Source organism: Aulonocara stuartgranti (genome assembly GCF_965226115.1).
Source record: "Aulonocara stuartgranti genome assembly, chromosome: 9".
Classification (NCBI taxonomy): Eukaryota; Metazoa; Chordata; class Actinopteri; order Cichliformes; family Cichlidae; genus Aulonocara; species Aulonocara stuartgranti.
In genome coordinates, this window is record NC_138960.1 from 17,161,432 (window position 1) to 17,180,420 (window position 18,989).

The following is an 18,989-nucleotide window of genomic DNA, read 5'->3' on the forward strand; positions in this document are numbered from 1 at the left end:
GGACCTGGCAGATATGACCAAAATAACTGCCAGCAAGCCACAAGTGGCACATAAAGTGTGTGGGAGAAAAGTTTGAAGAACAGCAGGGATTAATGTTTTTCTTTGTCTCCACAGGGAAAATCACGATGAAGAAAAGCCAGCACTGAACAATATAGCAGACAACACAGTGGCCATGGAGGTGACGTAGTAGCAGTGCAGCAAAGAGTCCGCTCTTTAGGTGCTGTGCATCGTAGCATCGGGAATGCAAAAGGGACGGCAGGACTCGGACTCGCAGACGGGACGTGTGGCCGCGGCCGCTCGCAATTCTCATCTCTCTCATACTTTTTAAACCTTTTCTTTCTTCCCTTTTGGTTTTTTTTTGTTACTGTTAAAAGTAAAATATTGACACCTGTAAATTATGAATATGGCAAAGTTAGTATCTGTACAGTAACTTCATATTTGTAATATCCTCCCCACCACCCAGTGTATATATACTACTTGAATACAGAACTGTCCATTTTTGATGTTTTGCACTTGGGAGTCAAAGGAAAAAAAAAAGTGAGCCAAGTAACTTGTGGCGAGTGTGAGAGACGTGCGAGTTGTATAGAGAAGAGTTTTATTACATCATGTGCATGGTGCGGAGCCTGCTGTTTTTATCTATTTATTGTGCTGTGTTTACAGTTTCTTTGTTTTGTTTTTTTAATTTTTGTTTTGTTTTGATTTTTATTTGTACACTGTACCTTTTGTTGGTTCCTGTGCTGTAGTAAATGTTAGGTAGCTACGGACTCCTGGGTATTTTTGTATATTGTGAACACAAAGCAGGTCTCACCCCCCCTACAAACACACACACAGATTTATTTTGGCTCCCCGTGCTTCTCTCTGTGGATCGTGTTAAAATCAGTGGTGACATACATACAGACAGACCTGGAGGCCAGGAGAAGTGGGTGGAGGAGGTGGTTGAAGAGGAGGTGGTGTGGTTCCCTCATGGAGAGGCACTCCTCTCTTCAGGGGGCTTCCATTAACATTATCCCAATTACAAGTAACAAAACAGGGATGAAGTCTCTTCCCAGAAGCTTCTGCCGCTTCTGATTTAAGCACTATTGTATTTTTTCTTTTTTTGATGGTTTTGATGAATATCAATGCTGCTTTTATATTTTATTTGTTCTTTATGGGGTTGTCCTTCATTTTCATGCAAGCGGAGTCCCCCGTTTTTGTATTTGTTTTATCCCACAAACATTTTTATGTAAAAGAAAATCAGTTATTTTTGTATTTTTTTTCTCTCTCTTGTGGTAAACTTGATTGTAAGCCTTCGTTCATTGAAAGACTTCATTCTTTTGTTTGTTTGTTACTTGTTCATGCATAGGTGATAAGGGAGGTGAATGGACAGTAATCGCTGTACGTGTTTCGTCATTCCAGTTTTTAATAACAAAAAATGCTAATGAAGGGGCAGAGAGTTGTGAGAAAGCATCTGTTCTCTCCTCTCTTCCCTTTTCTTCAAGTTCTTTTTTTTGTTTATTTCTTTTTTCTTTTCTTTTTTTTCTTTGAAAAAAGAATCTCCAGACGGCTGCAAGGCCAAAAACCACAAGTATTGGGTGCCTTCCTTTGGGGAATTTTATGTTCTCTCTTCTATGAAGAGTTAGGCACAAAGGCAGCATTACTTAGTAGTGCTTCTCGTCTTTGTCAGAATCTGAATGCCCAGTCCAATGGCAGGATATATCCTTGAGGTTTACTTGTCCCACCTGGAGGCTGAAAAGACTAAAAAAAATGTGACAAAACTCTCACTAAAATAAGACAATAAAGCCCAGGGCATTAAATGTGATTTGTTCAGACCCTTCTTTTATATGTGTGTGTCTGTGTGGGTGTTTTCAAGGTTGCCAAACTGTACAGATAATACAAGTGAGGTTAACTTTGGTTTATCTGCGAGTTTACTTGTACATGGTCAGAAATGTAAAGGGTATACTTAGGCACCCACTATCAGGTCTAAAACAATTGTGACACTGAATTCCTCAAGCAGTTTCACTGGTATTTACATTGGAAGTCTTACTGAACAGTATGTTCAAATTACACATATATGAATGTCATAAATAATGTAGGATATTAGTAGTTTGATATTTAAGCTCTGGCTATACAAGTCGGCCACGCCAATGTTTTACCCATGTTTTAAATAAAGTCTTTGGGTTAAAATTTAAGTCAAATTATTAAAACTGACTTGGATCTTTCAAAAATACTCATTACTTTATTCTGTTGCATGTAAGGAAAGATTGATAGCTCTCACAAGTGTGATTCTTTACACTTTAGTTGTGAGATGGGAGTACTGTGCCCCCTCCCCCAAAAAAGCAGTGCCCTTACTTTATTTTTGTTTGGGGTTATTAGTTAGCTTAAACTAATTCTGAAGGTCTTTCAAAGTTTTTCTGTGGACATTGGCTACTTTTTCACTCATTTCAGTTTTTGTACTTTTTTTTTTTTGCTAAGCAACTTAATGCAAACCTATGAATCATGACCGTAAAAGGATGAACCAGTGTCTCCATAAAAGAACCAGTTTTAGATTGTAATCCTTAGCCTGCCAGTAACAAAGTGCCTGTCACAAAACACATGATTTGTTCCCATTTCAGTGTAAAGGCCAACACAGGCACAAAATAGCATTTCTGCACCAACAAGGCCATTCCTGAAGAACTATTAGCCAAAATCCATTATAACCAGTGTTGGGAAGGTTACTTTTAAAATGTATTCCACTACAGATTACAGAATACATGCCCCAAAATGTATTTTGTAACGTATTCCATTACGTTACTCAATGAGAGTAACGTATTTGGAATACTTTGGATTACTTAATATATTATCATGCTGTTTACAACTACATGAATGCACTATTGCTGTGTGATTTATTACTTTTACTGAAGGTTATTCGCCATACCAATAGCAACTAGATTTTTAAATCTTAATATAAAATGAGTAACAGTAGGGTGGACATTAGGTAAGCACTTTTTGCAGCAGTCTCATAGAAAACTATTCTATATGAGATTCTATATGATATAAAACAGCTCCGCAGCTCCGAACCGTAAAGGCATAAAACCGTAAAGAGACCTCCGGCTAATACGTCGGGCTCCGTGTCGGGCTCGTAGCCGAAAACTAGCTTTACTTTGTTGTCGGGGTCAACTTTGTATATGTATATATATGTATATAAACATTTACATGCTTCCATCTCCCGTTTCTGGTCGGTGACATCTCGTACTTTTCGACTCCTTTTCTCCCTCCTTTGCGCTCACAGACACATAAATGATATGACAGTCCATTCTCCCTGCAGCACGGACTACACTGCCCATGAGGCTACATTCTTTAGGGCTATGCCTGTAACACTCTGCCTATTGTCTTCATATTAAATCATTTTTGTGAATCATTTTATAAAATATTTCTTCACATCATTATGTGGGCCGCAAGTAGGGGTGACATGAGAGCCTCTTAATGCGCGTTTTGGTTTGTTTTCCACCAGCATGGACACCAAAAACAGAGTTCATAGCCTTATGAAACAGGAAAATACAGCTGTGTAATCCATTCATTTCAACAAAGTAACTGTATTCTGAATACCACCTTTTAAAATGGTAACTGTAACGGAATACAGTTACTCATATTTTGTATTTTAAATACATAACGGCGGTACATGTATTCCGTTACTCCCCAACACTGATTATAACTTAGCAGTCCAGTGTGACCTTAAAAGATTGGAGGAAAATAGACAGTTGGAGGACAAAAGATGTGTCAGGGGTTAAAAAATAAGCTCAGCAGATGAACAATATCTAAAACTCCTTAAGAAGCGGGTGGCGGGGCAGGGCAGCAAAGACCTGACACAGATCTGACAGATGCATGAGGCCCTTCAGTTGATGTATCTATTGTTCACTGAAGCCTCAGCAGAAATGGTCTTGGTGAATAGGTGATTGTTCTAAACATCCTCTGGCATTAACATCAGCACAAAAACTGTGTGCCATAAGCTTTAAAGCAAGTGTGGCCACTCTTTCAATGATGAGGATATGCACATCCTGGACGGAAAGGAGCACTGGTTTGTAAAAGGCAGACAGCCACCTCTGAACCAAAGAAGGGGCCTAAGAGTACAATATTTGCCATCTTTTAGTGCTGTGATTGCAGTCATTTCTCCAGTTCTTTGTGAACAGCCCTTGGGATTAATAAGTTGGTTTCACAATAGTTGATGTGCAATCTTGTGGCTCACTGTTATGCATCTATCTTGTTTATAAGGTTGGGGAACCCTCCAGTCACCCAAGTTTAAGAAGTCAATTTGATGAGTATTTATCAGACTGAAAATGTTGCATCCAGATCAATGAAAAAATGAAATAAATATATGTTAGAAATAATTCTAAAAATTGATAAAAGACCAGGATGATCTAACTTAATTTATTATCTAATGAAGTGGATATCTCCCCTTGGTGGATTGCAACCTTAAATCAAAGATCTAGTTTAGCCTGCCCAGGACAGCAGCACCAGGGCAGGGCCAGGCCTTGATTAAAGAAGCTAAACTGATCTGCCTTCTAATAGGCCCACCAACCACACCAGGGGCTCTGAGAGTTTGGTGCCTTGTGGTTGGGTGGCAGTCAAGTGGCAAAGATCCTTGCAGACTCTTCAGCTTCCAAAACTAGCTTGAGGTACATGGCATTGACTCCTCCAAGGTGATGTTATTCATGCATGTCCTTCGAGGAGGAGGTCCTGGGGCAGACTAAGGAATCACTAGAGAGATCCATAGATCCCCCCCCCGATGCGTTGAAAGAGGTGCCTAGACTGCTGCCTCCTCTACCCAAACTCGGATTAATGGTAGAAAAGAGATGGATGGATAGATTATCTGGCCTGCTGAGTGGTAATTGTCCAAGCTGAGCTCCAGCTTTGTTTGGTAAATTATATGAAACAAGGACATCCTAACACAGCTGTATATCACTAACTGATAGTGGCCCACCATCTTTTCCAAATATGGTCCCTTCTAACTGAAAACAGGGTTCAAAATGCTAAACCTGAGACATTTGGGAGACACCATCTCTGTTTTTAAGATTTGGTTTCAGATGTTCCTTTTTAATAAAGCTTATATCCTGGCAGTTAACTGCAGGTTTCTTCCTGTTAAAGAGGAGTTCTTCTTCCCCACTGTCACCAAGTGCTTCTGTTGGGGTTCTCTCTCTAATATCATAGACTCTATAAAGACCACTTAAATGGCTTGCTGTGAACTGGCAGGATATAAATAAAACTGAATTGAAAAGCTTCAAAATAGTAGTTCACAAACCAGTGGGTGAAAACCAGAGATGGGCAGTAACACGTTACAAGTTACAAGTAATGTGTTACTGTAATCCGATTACTTTTTTCAAGTAACAAGTAAAGCAAGGGATTACTATTGCAAAAAAGGTAATTAGATTACTGTTACTTTCCCGTAAGCACACTGCGTTACTGCGTTACTAAAACCGTGATTTTTTGCGAGAGTGTCTCATGACAGTGACGTGAGCGAGTGCGACGTTCGTGGCAACAGCTGTGTGCAGATCAATGGATCATATATCGAGTGCGGGAGAGAGTATGAGCGTGCAGCGTTTAAAGCGTGGAAGTACTGACCTTACTTTGAGTTTGATTCCATAAAAAGTGACAAAAACATTAGCGTCCGCTGTTCACTGCGTGGGAAGAAAACTTCTTTTTACAGCGAAAAAACCTTTTTCCATTTGATTACATTTTATATGATGGATTATGCAGAAAAAGTAGAATTGGGCTGAAAGATCTATTGCTATTAAGGTTGTAAATCATGTTTTTAAACTTTTTGGGGGAAGTAATCAGTAATTAGTTACTGATTACTTTTTTCAAGTGACTTGACCAACACTGGTGATAACACAGTGGCTATGTCGTTGTTTTATATCGTCTATGGTGGGATCACTCTGCAGCATGGTCTCTAGTTACCTTTGCGCAGAGCATATCTAGCTGTTTCCTGTTTTCATGCTAAGCTGATACCTCAGCTACATATTTAATCTTCTCATCTAACCTTTAGCAAGAAGGCAAAGAAGGGGAAATATCACCTTCAAATCTCACCAAACAAATAAGAATACATCTCGCTGGTGCAGAAACGAAAACTGTCTGCGACAGCTTCAGTCGACTCAGCGCCCCTTCCTTTATTTACAGTTGGCTCTTTATCAGCGTTCGAGCATGAATAAAACAACACAAATCCAGCGTAGAAACTCAGCAGTGTAGATATCTCTTTCTCATCACGGGCCAAATTACTCCCAAGTTTTTCAATTTAGCTGCGCTGGAGCGCTGCCAGCATTATTCAGTCACAGATTACTCAGTTGCAGAATTGAAATCATTCAACAGTGAGACAACTGGCCCAGTGCACAATCTGCAAGGTGGGCGTTAACCCTGCAACATTTCTCCTCATTACTACAGCAAGCATTTTTTTTCTTCTTGCCTTTTTGTGGTGAGACTTGAAATAAAGTTGCTTTTCTCATCAGCTCTGAAATATATCACCAGTGTCATCAGGGGGTGAATAGCTGCAACTGTAGCTCATATCTTGATTTTTTTCCTCCATTAAATTCACTGCACACCCCCCACCCACCACAACCACCGCCCCATGGTGACTTATGTGCATGAGTCTGCAGCTGCTTTTTCAGGAGTAATTTAGTATTTAAGGGAGTAAACCATGTGCAAGGTGACCATGTTTGTTTTGTTTTTTTACAGAGGGTTGAGTAATTCATCTTCTCACGTTGCATTCTCAGAAGTTTCAAATTTACAGTTTCCTCACACATTTTGTTTTCTGCCAAATTCCTCTACAGTCATAGCACATCATGGGCAAGCGAGATCTAAAGGGGTGATTGGCGTCACAGTGCTGACAGCACTTTTCAGCTGTTGGCCACCCCTGGATCAGATATCCCCATCAGGGTGCAGGGCCGGGCCTGCTAACACTGCTCACACTTTTTCTGTCTCCCAGCAGACAACAGGTGTAAAGCCGGAGGCAGGAGTTCATGTGGTGGTGACTGACGGTCTGGCTCTGTGAAAAGTGACCCCACTTTCCAAGTAACTGAGAGCATAAAATGACACGCACGCCTAATTACTAGCAGGAACGAGGATGTCAGGATTTGAATCCTCAGTTTAACAGCCAAGCGGCGTTAATGTGGGGAGTTTGTTTTCCCCGCTCTGTGGTGGTTAAAAATACTGATCCCAGTGCTGTGGCTTTAGCCGGAGCCTCTCTTCTCGCTGCAGTTTTTTGAACCGCGGCTGAAGTGCTCAGACCCTCTGAAGAGGAAATGACTCACACAGGCTGTGGACGGCAAAGTGCAGCAAAGTGCAGCAAAGTACAAGAGCTGTCTTTCTAACAGTGGTTCAGAGGAACTAGAGTGTGAAGAGCTGCGTGTGGACGCTCTTAACCACACAAGAGATGGTTTCATTCTGAATGCTGTGGACCTTAGACTGAGTACCACCGCAGCACTAAAGAAACCGCTTCACTGACTTCATCATTATTCCCCGTGCTAGAAAAGGCGGTCAGAGTCTTTTCCATATATAAATCTTATTTTATTTATTTTACAGTTTGATGGTGGTTATATGGTTACAGACAGCTCTTATATGAACACGCTATGGCACATAAATCTTTAGATATCTACAATCTACATGTTGGCTCTCCTAGTTAATGCACTGAATCAGATACTGAATTTATTTCTACATTTCTAAAACAACATCTTTAGGCTATTTCCATCTTTCTGCATCCATCTATTAATTGTTTTCTGTATTTACAAACTACACATCGTTGCTTTGTATTTTGGTAGGAAGATGGGGAATAGCTGCTGTGATTTATTAAAATGTGCAAGCATATGTAGAGAGACAGAATATAATACTTAAACAGAGTTTGCACAATTAAAAAAAAACTTGAAACTCAGTATCTGGTGTGACCACCTTTATTATTCAACACAGCCTGAACTGTCTTTGACATGTTTTCTTGTGATTTTCTTAAGTAGTCTTAAGGAATAGTTCTCCATACGTTTTGAAAGACATTCAAAGCTCTTCTTTAGATGTTGGCTGCCTTTTATTCCATTTTCTCTCAAGTTGATTCAACATGTCTTCAATCATTTGCCTCCTTTAGGGGTCAGAACAGTGGATCATCTGCCTCCATCTCATCCTGTCTTTTTCTGTCAGACCAACTGTCTGCATGTCCTCCTTCACTACAACCACGAATCTTCTCTGAGGTCTTCCTCTGCACATGTCCCAACCATCTCAACCAGGCCACTCATTCTTTTTCAATTTGAGCTGGACCTCTGATGTTCTCATTTCTAATCTTGTTCATCCTGGTCACTCCCAAAGAAAATCTTAACATTATCAGCTCCATTTCCTCCTAGAACATTACAGCTTTCACCGGATTAGCATGCTTCAACTAGGCATTAATAGCAGATGCAGCTGTAACTGATCAGTGTCCATCAGGCCTCACCTGACTGCTAACCAGTGAGCGTTTGTGCCCTTGCTAACTTTGAAGTATTTTAATGGAACGAGCTGGGAAATAATATGAGCTGGTGAACAAGCCATCTAAAACCTTTATGCTTCGATTTTGGTGAGTGAAATTCTCCACCCAAAAGTTCAAAGATTGTTTTTTAATAAAGCCAGCATTGCGAGGCCTAGGTCCATCTGTTTACTGTCTGTGGTGTCATGCTGCAGCAAGACCATGGCAGAATATTGTGGCTGTCTGTTTTGAGAATTTTGGTACAGTGTAAATGATACTGTTCCAACAGCTAACTTTACATTAAAGAAGCGCTTCACACTGCTGCTTTTGCTTTTGCTCCTGTCAAACTGTCAACCTTTGACTGCACCTGATTTCCAGTTTCCATGAACAGGTTGAAATGTGAGAGAGAGGTTGTTGTATTTGGTTGCTCTTCAGGCCTGAAAAGCCAAGGAAGATTTAAAGAAAATTGTAAAAGACCTTTCACGGTGCTTTGCTTGAGTCGGAGAAAAGAAGCTACCCTCAAACACACACACTCATGCAGACGCTACATGCCTCCACAGCCTATACTGCAATCTCTTGTTTCATGCCAGTGGCACAAAGGTCTACAATCACTGCGCCATTCAGGCTGCCTCAGAGTCAATAAAGTCTTGTCTGAATTCGTTCTCGTATCAAACCACAGAGGCTGTATGCTAATATTATCCCTCAGACAGACTTCTTGTTCCAGTGTTTGGCTCTGGCTTAGTGTTTCGCTGTGCCAGGAATGAGCTGCCACTTTGATGACACATTAAAATATTCCAACACGAGAACAGAGAAATCCATCTCCCCACTGAGTGCTGCCACTCGCAGAAAGGCAGATGCATTGTTGAAGGTGACTGTGGGGGAATGTTAATGAGAGATGGGCTTGTTAGGTTTTTGTTTTTGTTTTTTCCATTATGCATCCAGGGGACTTAGCTTTGAAGGTTGCGTATAGCTGTGTCTGTTTTGTTCTCTGTCTGATAAAAATTTGAAACGGTATTGATCAGACCACAGAAGTGGCTTTTTAGATGGAAGGAAAAACCAGATGAAAGTGGCTCGAATGGAAGTTTTTAACACTATGGATGCTGGCTTTATATCATGTTTGAAGTTCATCTACAATTGCATGTTCAGTCTTTGAAATTCAACCTTGTTGTGTGGCGTATGAGTATTAAACCAGGGGCATGGGCTTTTAATTATATTTTCCTAGAGAAAATGAATAGTGATAACTGAGAAAAAGCAGTTTTACAGCTTTAAAGCACAAGTCTGAGTTAATCTTGAACAACTGAAGACAAATTCAAGTAATCTTTAGCGTTGCTTTAAGTGTTAAACTCAAGTCCGAACCACGTCTGAAGTAAAATGCAGGAAGAAATGCAAGTTGTTAATGTTTCTAATAGCTGTGTGTTTCAAAATATTAAGTCCAAGTCAAGTTTTAAGTCTAAATTAACAAAGTTAAAATAATTTCAGACAAGTTTTTCAGCTTGAACTCTCTTAGGTGAGTTTTCTTGTAATTTTGCTACCGTAACCAGTCTCAAGCCCATGACTGATATGCTTTTACTGCACTGGGAGAGTTATTTCATGTGGAAAAATGAAGCTTTCCCAATCAGATGCTTTACAGATGACATGTATTGCATGGTAGATCATATTCTGATGGTACACTTCTTCTTTTGACAAGATCCCCAACACCACTGGCTGAAGTGGAGCCCCAAACAATGACAGAGCCTCTACCTTGTTTTACAGATGGCTGTAGAAACTCGCTGTTGTACCTGTTTCCTGATCTCTATACATTTGGAAGACAACTTGCACCAAAACTTTCACATTTGGATTCATCACTTCATAAGACCCGTTGCCAGTTCAGTTGAGCTCTTGTGTAGTTTGGCATACATCAGGCTTTTCTCCCTGTTTCTCCTCCTTAAGAAAAGCTTTTTGAAATCCAGCCTTCCACTGAGACTGAATGTGATGAGGCTTCAACAAAAACTACATGGATCACCTGAATGTTCCGTGCATCTGTACCAGGTCTTTGTTGGATTTTGATCCTGTTTCTTAAAGATATGACTTTCAGATATCATTTATCTAGTTTATCAAGGTTTTTTTTTAGGTTTTTTTTTTAAGGCATGTCACTTCTTTTGTTCTCTACTTGTTCAGTTTTGTCAAATCATTTCAGAACACACTGCTCACCATGCTGAGAGTTTTCAGCCAATAATTCGTTGGGAATGACCTTGTTGGTGCAAAAATGCTATTTTATGCCTGTCAAACTGTGTTATCTTTGGCATTTTTCATGGATTCAAATAAAGAAACTGGAACAAATTGTGTGTTCCTCTCTCGGACTGCTAGTAACAAAGTGCCTAAAGACTAAATCTTTGCTAAACGGTTTTGTGTGGATACAACACCGGTTCATTCCTTGAGATCCTTTTCTTAATTTCTCAATTGAGTCAAAGGTCATTGTTAAGTTGCTTAACAAACGAACAAAAATATTCCTCTGAAAATGGTCTTTGCCATGGTTACTTCTCCCATTATAACCATTAAATTTTATTTGAATTGTACAGTTTCTGGTTGCCACATTGTTGCTGACCCTCATTTCACGTCTGCCTGACAGAGACAGGTCTTAGTGTTAGACAAGTACTGAGTACAGAAATCTGAAGTAATTTGAGGATGCAAACTGTTTCCCTTTAACTACCATTTAATAATGTTGCATAGCCTTGAATATTCCATACTGAATTAATCACTGCACTGTTGATTGAAATTCTTAAGGTTTCTCATTGTTGTTAAGTCTTTATAAAATCTTTCAGAGGTCTAAGTTAACATTGATGACAACCTCAGCTCCAGCATAACCCCAACTCTAATCCTAGGCAATCCCAGTGTGTGATTTTTTTTATTTTATTTTATTTTTTATATTTTTAAAATAGTTTTCTCAAGTCTTGGCAATCAGGGAACAAGGAAAAAAATAATCAGTCTAACTGATGCATATCGAAAACTATTCACATTCCTTACTAGGGTTAGGGTTGTCATCTGTGACGTAGACCTCAGAGGGTTGAGATAGAAGAGTATGAACAAGTCTCAAAACCACTTTTTTTTTTTTTTAGAGTTTAAACTGAACTAAACTCTCTACTTTCGCATTTGATTTTTAGTGATTTGTATCGGGCAACTGTGCAAACACACAGTTCAAAAGATTTTGGTCAGCATTGATTGGTCTGATGTAATGGTCTTGCTCGAAAACATCTGGATCGAAGCTTCTTGAAGTTACAGTCCATGCTTACAGTTCAAGGAGAGACCCATAGATTATCAATCTGCTGTGAACAAGAGACCATTTATTTCGCAATGTAGTCACGTCTCCTCACATAGAGATGGGACTAAATTCATTCAACTCCATAAATGTAGCTCTCCGCCTCCCCCTTCATGCTCCCATTTTCATTCTCTTTTCATCACAACCCTCAGCTACATTCACCTCAGTAAAAAAAAAACAAAAAAACACCACTGCAGTGCAGTTAATGGGCTCTGTCAAATTCATCAGAATGAAATATGTATGTCAATTTGTTTTAATTTCCACCTCATAGCGTTCACACTTTTTTTTTCCCTCCTCCTTTTTGTAATAAAAATGTAATTTCACTCTTCTTCTGAGAACATGTAATTGGGGTCTTGGTACAACTTCCTGTTGAACACTTTTAATTGAAATGTATTTTTCTGTTCCTTTCACAACAATTGCAATGATATTTCTTGTTATAACTTATGCAGTTATTACTTCTGCCACCAGAACCTCTTGGAGTGTCCTCTGGCATTAGGAACATGTATCCACTCGGCCTTGTGAGTTTCAGCGTGGAGTGTCTGTGGATCTGGTTTGTTCCAGTTGTTGTTGCTGGGGAGTTTAGGAGCTGGTTCAAGCCTTTGGGCTCTTTGTCGTTCCTGAGCAGTTTTTGTAGTGTGGCAGGGTGCATTGTCTGGCAATTATGGGGCTTGTCATGCAGGATAATTGCCAAAACCCAAGGTTTTCCATCAGTGTGGTATCCATTTCACCTGTCAGTGGTTTTAATGGTCCAGCTGATGTGAGTAGAATATGACAAATATTTTGTCTTCTTTAACAATTCTTAAGTAACACATTTATCCAGTCTTGAAGAATGTGTTGTTGTGGGGGGTGTTTTGTACGCTGACATTTGTCGGGCTGGAAAGGGTTTGTCTTCACACTGCAGTTTGTTGATGATGTGTTGATCAAATTCTATACTACTCACTAATCGCTTGACTGAAAGCAACTGACAGTCATTGTTTCAAATTGTTCAGCCATTGCTTTAAATTGAGAATCAATGAATACTTACACACAACACAACAGAAATCCACACACACTTGGGTGCCTGATGCCTGAGTACCACAAAGCGGGTAGCTGCAAATAAATGACAGAAATATAATTTTCAAGTCGTGCACATCTGAAAACTAACATAATTAACAATTTGTCCATTATTTGTAACTTATAGGAATCATCAAGCATGTGCTTGAAATGTCGCAAAACGAGGATAAACTCATTTTCCTTTGAGCGCACTGATAATCTGTGCAGGGATCAATTTGCCTTTGCTTTCTGTGCCAGCCTGTTCATTTCTCAGGGTGTCAAACTCCGTTTCAAAGACATGTACAAGGTGTCCTTTGACGTTTGTGCCATGAAGCACCAGGCTTTGCTATGGTCTGTCACTCCCAAATTGTCTCACATGGATACTTCGGATCATATTGAAACACACTCTCAATGCACAGTTTTTCAGCATGCACTGTCAGTGTTGTGTCATATTTTAACCCAAATTTCTATATTTTCCTAAATCTAAGTAGTTTTTAGGACCCAAAAAGCCAGTAAAAATGATTCACAAAACACAACCCCCCCATCTCCAGGCTGTCAACATTATAATCTACAGTACTAACACCCCTCCAACCTTCTACTGCAAAATTCTTTAAGAGGGACTTCCCTCTCATTGTCCAGTACTGCCCTGGCTAGTGACATGAGACACAATATCTGGCATTTAGACTCTCTTACATAGAAAAGCAGAGTCCAACAATGATAGGAAGTAGGACAGGACCCCCAAGAGTGTAGACACTGATAAAGACCATCAGGGGGAGACTTAAACCCTTTCTCTATATGGCCAGGTTGAGGTGGGGAGGAGGTGAGACGGGTCTGAATCTGATGGGCGTGGGTTGCATTGAGCTATGGATTTGCAGAACAAAACACATTATGGGCTTGTCTACGATTTGGACATGGAACTGCTTCCGCCCTAAGTGAGAGATCAAGTCCATGGCTTAAAGAAAGACAATATTTAATAGTCCACAATGTTAAAAGATTGTTGTTGTTGTTGTTGTTTTTAATCGTGCAAAAATGCTGACTTAAATAGATGGGGGTAAAAAAAAAAAAATCACAGAGAACCATGCCCGGGCAAAAACAAACGAAGAGGGGGAGAAGGCTTTAAGCCAGCTATGTAGAGCACCATCAGATTATGAAATCAAGACTGCTGGTGACTCTCATCTCAATTAAAAATGAATAAACAAATCTTGAAAAAGAGTTTTTTGTAAAACAAAAGGCCAATGCTGCCCCTCAACTGCTACACTTCCTCTGGCTTCTTATGCAGATGGGCGAGCCGCCACAGCTAATCAGCACTAAAGCAGCATAAACACAGGAAGCAATTAGCTCAACCCACATCGCTTTGGTTCCTAGCAAACATTCCAGGCTCCGGCTGCATAGGTAACCCTCTAATGTAATTGCCATCTTGTCTTACGTCTCCCTGCAATATCCCTTATTCACATTAGTAGTCACATCAACCTGGAGCTTGCCCATTTCATTTCACCATTGGATGTTTTGTTTTCTCCATTGTCACTTGATTTGGCAGACTATCACTGACCTTTGACGGTCTATGGTTAATGTCTAGTGGTCTGTGAAGAGCACTAGACACTTTGGTAGCTGATTTAAAAAACAGACACTTTAAATGTGCTGGTCCATTTAGATGCAAGTAACATTCAACTATGCCATCAGGATCTGTCAGAAGTCCAGTATTTGAGACCCTGAAATGAAAAATTATAATTTTACAAAGCAGTTCTACAAATGCTCACAACACAAGGCTTTGCTGGCTTTGGCTATCCATGTCTGTTTAATAAAATGCAATTTCTGGGCTAATGAAAATCCACAAGTCTAAGTTATTTGAACATAAAGCAAAAGCTAACCTATATTTGCCCACAATACTTTTCTATGATGTTCTTCAGTAGCTTGTTCCAGCATTTCAGCATGGATAGGGTGCGTAAAATGTGCCCTAATGAATACAAAAGATGACCAAAAATACAATACAATGACCCAGTTTGTAAAAAAATAAATAAATAAAATGAAACACTTTTCCTTTGATAGCGCTCCACAGGGCCTTTGACCTATTGAAGAATAACAATGGAGCAATCCGATAGGGTAACATTCAGCGTGCGATGAGGTAAGTGTCGGCTTATTGATCTTGCAACGTAACCTCCCCCTTTACAACTTCGATCACCAGGTCTGTGGAGCTGCTGCTCTGCCCACTCATCACCGAATGTTTTGCACCAACACTCAAGTGTCCTCCCCCGGACTCTCTCTCACAAACGCGCGCACACACACACACACACACCCTCTTGATAGTTTTCAGAAAAGACAATCTTTGCTCTGAGACGAGGCGAGGAGTGAAGTGACCTTTCAATCATTCCTCCGGGGATGGTGAGGGGCGGAGCTTCTCCCTGACAGAAGATTGGAAAAATGCCTGCCCAGATTTTGTTGCTAGGCAGCAAGACCCAGCAATGACAGTGTGTCAACAATAAGAAGAGAATGAGAAATAGATTGTGCCTGGTCGCTTGAGATGAGAGGGCATTTGATTCATGGCTGCTGTGTGTGTGTGAGCTCCTACCGTTGTTCTGGGCAGTGTTGAAACACTTATTTTTCCTTTATGTCAAACTCACATTGAGATGAACCTCACCTCACCTTGTGAAGACGCAACAGAGGCAGGTTTTGCGTTGGTTAATGGTGCTTTGAAGGATCTAGACTGTACATCACAAATGGCTGATGGTTTATAATGTATTAATGTATTCTTTAATCTTGAGCTTTTTAGCAGTATCTAACAACATTATACTGATGTAGTTTTTTTTTTAAATTAGGTAGAAATGTACTCCTAAAAAGGTTCTAAAAACCCATTACATTTCTTACTTAACAATTTGGATGATCATTAAGGTTACAAGGCTTTTTTTGTGGCGGGGGGCATTTCACATCTTATGTTTATTTCATGTTTTTCTCAGAGCTCTTCTCTTGGCCAGCCACAGAGTGAGTGGAAAAAAAAGATCTGTTATGACATCTATTTACTAATGGACACATTGGTGTTTGAGGGTTTAGTTTTAGTTGGTTTTTCTTTCTTTCTCAGTTCCCTTGTCTTTTCTCTGTGGTTGTCTTTGCCCCCCGGGTTTTTTCTTCAAATTCATCTTTTTTTTTTCTATATCTTCTTGTCATCAAGTTTCTAGCATCCAGCCTTAAAAGCAATAACTGCAATCAAGCCTTTGTGATAGGTTTGAATGAATTTTTTACATCACTGTGGAGGAATTTTGGCCCACTCATCTTCGCAGAGTTGTTGTAATTCAGCCACCCTGGAGGGTTTTCGGTCATGCCACAGCATCTCAATCAGATTCAGGTCAGGACTTTAACTAGGCCACTCCGAAGTCTTTCTTTTGATTTTCTTGATTTCCACTCCGAACCCAAGTGTGCTTCAGCTTGAGGTCATGAATAGATGGCTGGGACATTCTCCTTCAGGATGTTTTGGTAGGCAGCAGAATTTATGGTTCTTAACACAGCAAGCCTTCCAGCTCCTGAGGCAGCAAAACAGCCCCAGGTCAACACAATACAATCACCATATTTTATGGTTGGTGTGAAACGCTGCGTTACTTTTACACCACATGTAATCGGACACACACCTTCCAAAAAGTTCAACTTTTGTCTTAGCAGTCCACAGAGTGTTTTCCCAATGTTTTCTGGCAAAACTGGGAAACTTTATATAACCCTTTTGTTCAGCAGTGGATTTTGTCTTGGAACTGTGCCAAACATGCCTTTTTTCGCCCAGTCTCATAATTATGGTGGCGTCATGAACACTGACCTTAACTGAGTCAGAAAGTTGAATTTAATTACTGGAATAAGACAGGAACTCAACCAGCATATAATTGCAACTAAGGTCTGCAGATTCAGGCTGATTCTGCTGAAGTAATGATGTGGGAGATATTTTACAGGCACACTTTGAGTGTGTTAGTACCGACTAATCAAGATTTCACAGAATCTGCAAAAACTGGATGCTGCTTATGGTCTAAGTCAACATGGAGGTGCTTAAAACCAGCATTTAAATTTTTTTATTTTGTATTTTTTACGGCCACCAGGTGGCGATAACAGTGGGTGAAAAGTTACTGTCATGCTTCTGCACCTTTCATTGATGGATGTAAGTTAAATAAAAGATGATTCCCAAATAAATGGCACACAGCGTTTAGCGTTCATTAAAATCTGGAAAGCAGTCTAAATCAGTGCAGTATTGATTTTAATGTGTCTATCAGAGTAGAGAAGAAGACTTCAAACTGAGTTGGAATCTGAGGTTTCTATAGGTTTTGTTTTTGCAGAGCTAGCCGTCTGTGGTGAGACGAAGCACAGAAAAATGAGTTGTACTGATGTCCTAAATGGGAGTTTGATCACTTCTTAATAGTTCATTGCCTCTTTCAGAGCCCATTACCCTTGAGAGAATTGTCATTGTGGTGGGAGACTCATCTGCAGTGCAGGTGTTGTTCATATTGATGGTGCAAAATTCAATTCAAAGAGGAAAAAAGAATCCTAAAAGAATTCTTTTACTAAAAGAATCCTGTTTGACAATGTGCTTTGTTGAATACTTGTTCTGTACTGAATCTTTGTGTATTTCAAGGACAAAAACAATGACTCGCAAACATGTTAAAAGCTGATTTCTTTCTGTGACTAATCCCAGCAACCAGCCAAGCTTCAGTAGGTACAAAAATTTGGCTGGTTAGATAAACGATGTAATTTAAACAGGAGTTGAGTTGATGTTGGGTTCCACATCTTAGGATGTGACATATCTATTTTTCCAGGAAATACACTCTTGTTGGATTTAGAATTTTTTTTTTTTTTTTTTTAATCTTCATCCAGTGTAAGGAAAGGAGAAGGATAAGAGAAAAGAAATGATTAAGAGTGGGAGAAATGACAGGCAAGGAGGCAAGGAATCACACTTGTCTGTGATGGTGGTAGGGCTGAAACAGCATGAGACAAAGTGAACGTGCAGGAGGGGGGCAGAGAGAGATGGACGAGTGTGGAGAGTCCCTCAAAGGAACCACAAGTGGCCCACTGTTCCCCTGCAGCAGCACCTGCCTCGCCACCTCCCTCCTCTTCATTAACCAGCAACAGAACACTTCTTAAGGCCAGTCAAAGGGAGGCGGGGGATGGTTATTAAGTGTGTGTGTTTGTGTGCGGATTTGCAACAGTGCGCATGTGTGTTTATGAGCTCACAAAGACGGCCTTTCACTGTTCACATGGGTAGGTTCTGCCAGGTAATTCATGGTGGAAAAACAACAAAAAAACAACTAACTGAATTTCACTCATAGGTTTAGGTTGTCAATTTAGTCCTTTAGGTAGTACCAGATAACATATAGGAGACTAATAACAAGGTTATTGTCTAAATAGGAGTAACTGCACATACTGCCAGCTATAATATTGTTGGCAGCTAATAAACCTAACATCACCTCTATGAGTTGATGAAATGTCTTTTTTGATTGATGAGCCCATCTACAAGATACGGCATCGTTCACAAGATGGTTCTAATGTCGAAAGTAATAAGGTAATAAGCACAAATATTGATTTTTATTGAGCTCTAACTTTTGAATTCTTTAGCCAGCTGTTAGAGCTAATCATGTTAGGCTATTTCGTCTTTTTCACAAAGTGTGTTTGGGTGGGGGGGGGGAACAGCAGCAGGTTTGATCCAGGAGTTGAAGTTTTATCACGACAGCTTTGGTACATATTTCAGGATATCAGGGGAGCAGACTGAGCTCTTTGGCAAAGTTGGCAGCGGAGAAATAATTTCAGAGAGCTGACTGACCTGGAACAGCATTTAGCCATGTGTTGATGTAAAACAGTATTATTTTACTATTTCCATATCATTGCCTATTCAGTACCGGTGCGTGTTTTAAGCTACAAGCACTCTTGTTGCCAAATGCAGTGGTCTGATTAGTCGGATATTATTATTCACATGAGAAAAACTGGAAAAATCTAACTTGATCATAAAAATTAATGCTGCAAATTCATGCGAATAGATGCGGAGAGTGTGAAAATATTTTAACACATGTAAGCTGAACATAGCTGAACATATGAGCTGTTGTGCTATAGCAGTGAAATACAAGGTATCTCCCCACCACCACTCCCCCTGCCAGTGGCAGACGCCCTCAGACATCGGTGCATTGGTGGTTCTTGGTGTCTGCACCGGCTCCCTCCTGGTGGCTGCTTGTCGGGGTCTGGAGCCTGTGGCTCGCTTGGGCCCCTTCGGGGGTGAGG

The 18,989-nt window shown here is 40.2% G+C and overlaps 1 protein-coding gene across 3 annotated transcripts in view; it reads left to right on the forward strand.

Annotated features, from left to right (window-relative positions):
• Window positions 1-1,798, forward strand: part of LOC309714194 (enhancer of polycomb homolog 1-like) — a 37,023-nt gene extending 35,225 nt beyond the window's left edge. For all 3 annotated transcript variants that reach the window (XM_082546454.1, XM_082546453.1, XM_082546452.1), the window contains one exon: window positions 115-1,798. In XM_082546454.1, the coding sequence (XP_082402580.1) occupies window positions 115-187 (73 nt within the window). In that variant the 3' untranslated portion in view covers window positions 188-1,798. The remainder of the gene's footprint in view (window positions 1-114) is intronic.
• Window positions 1,799-18,989: the final 17,191 nt, after the last annotated feature.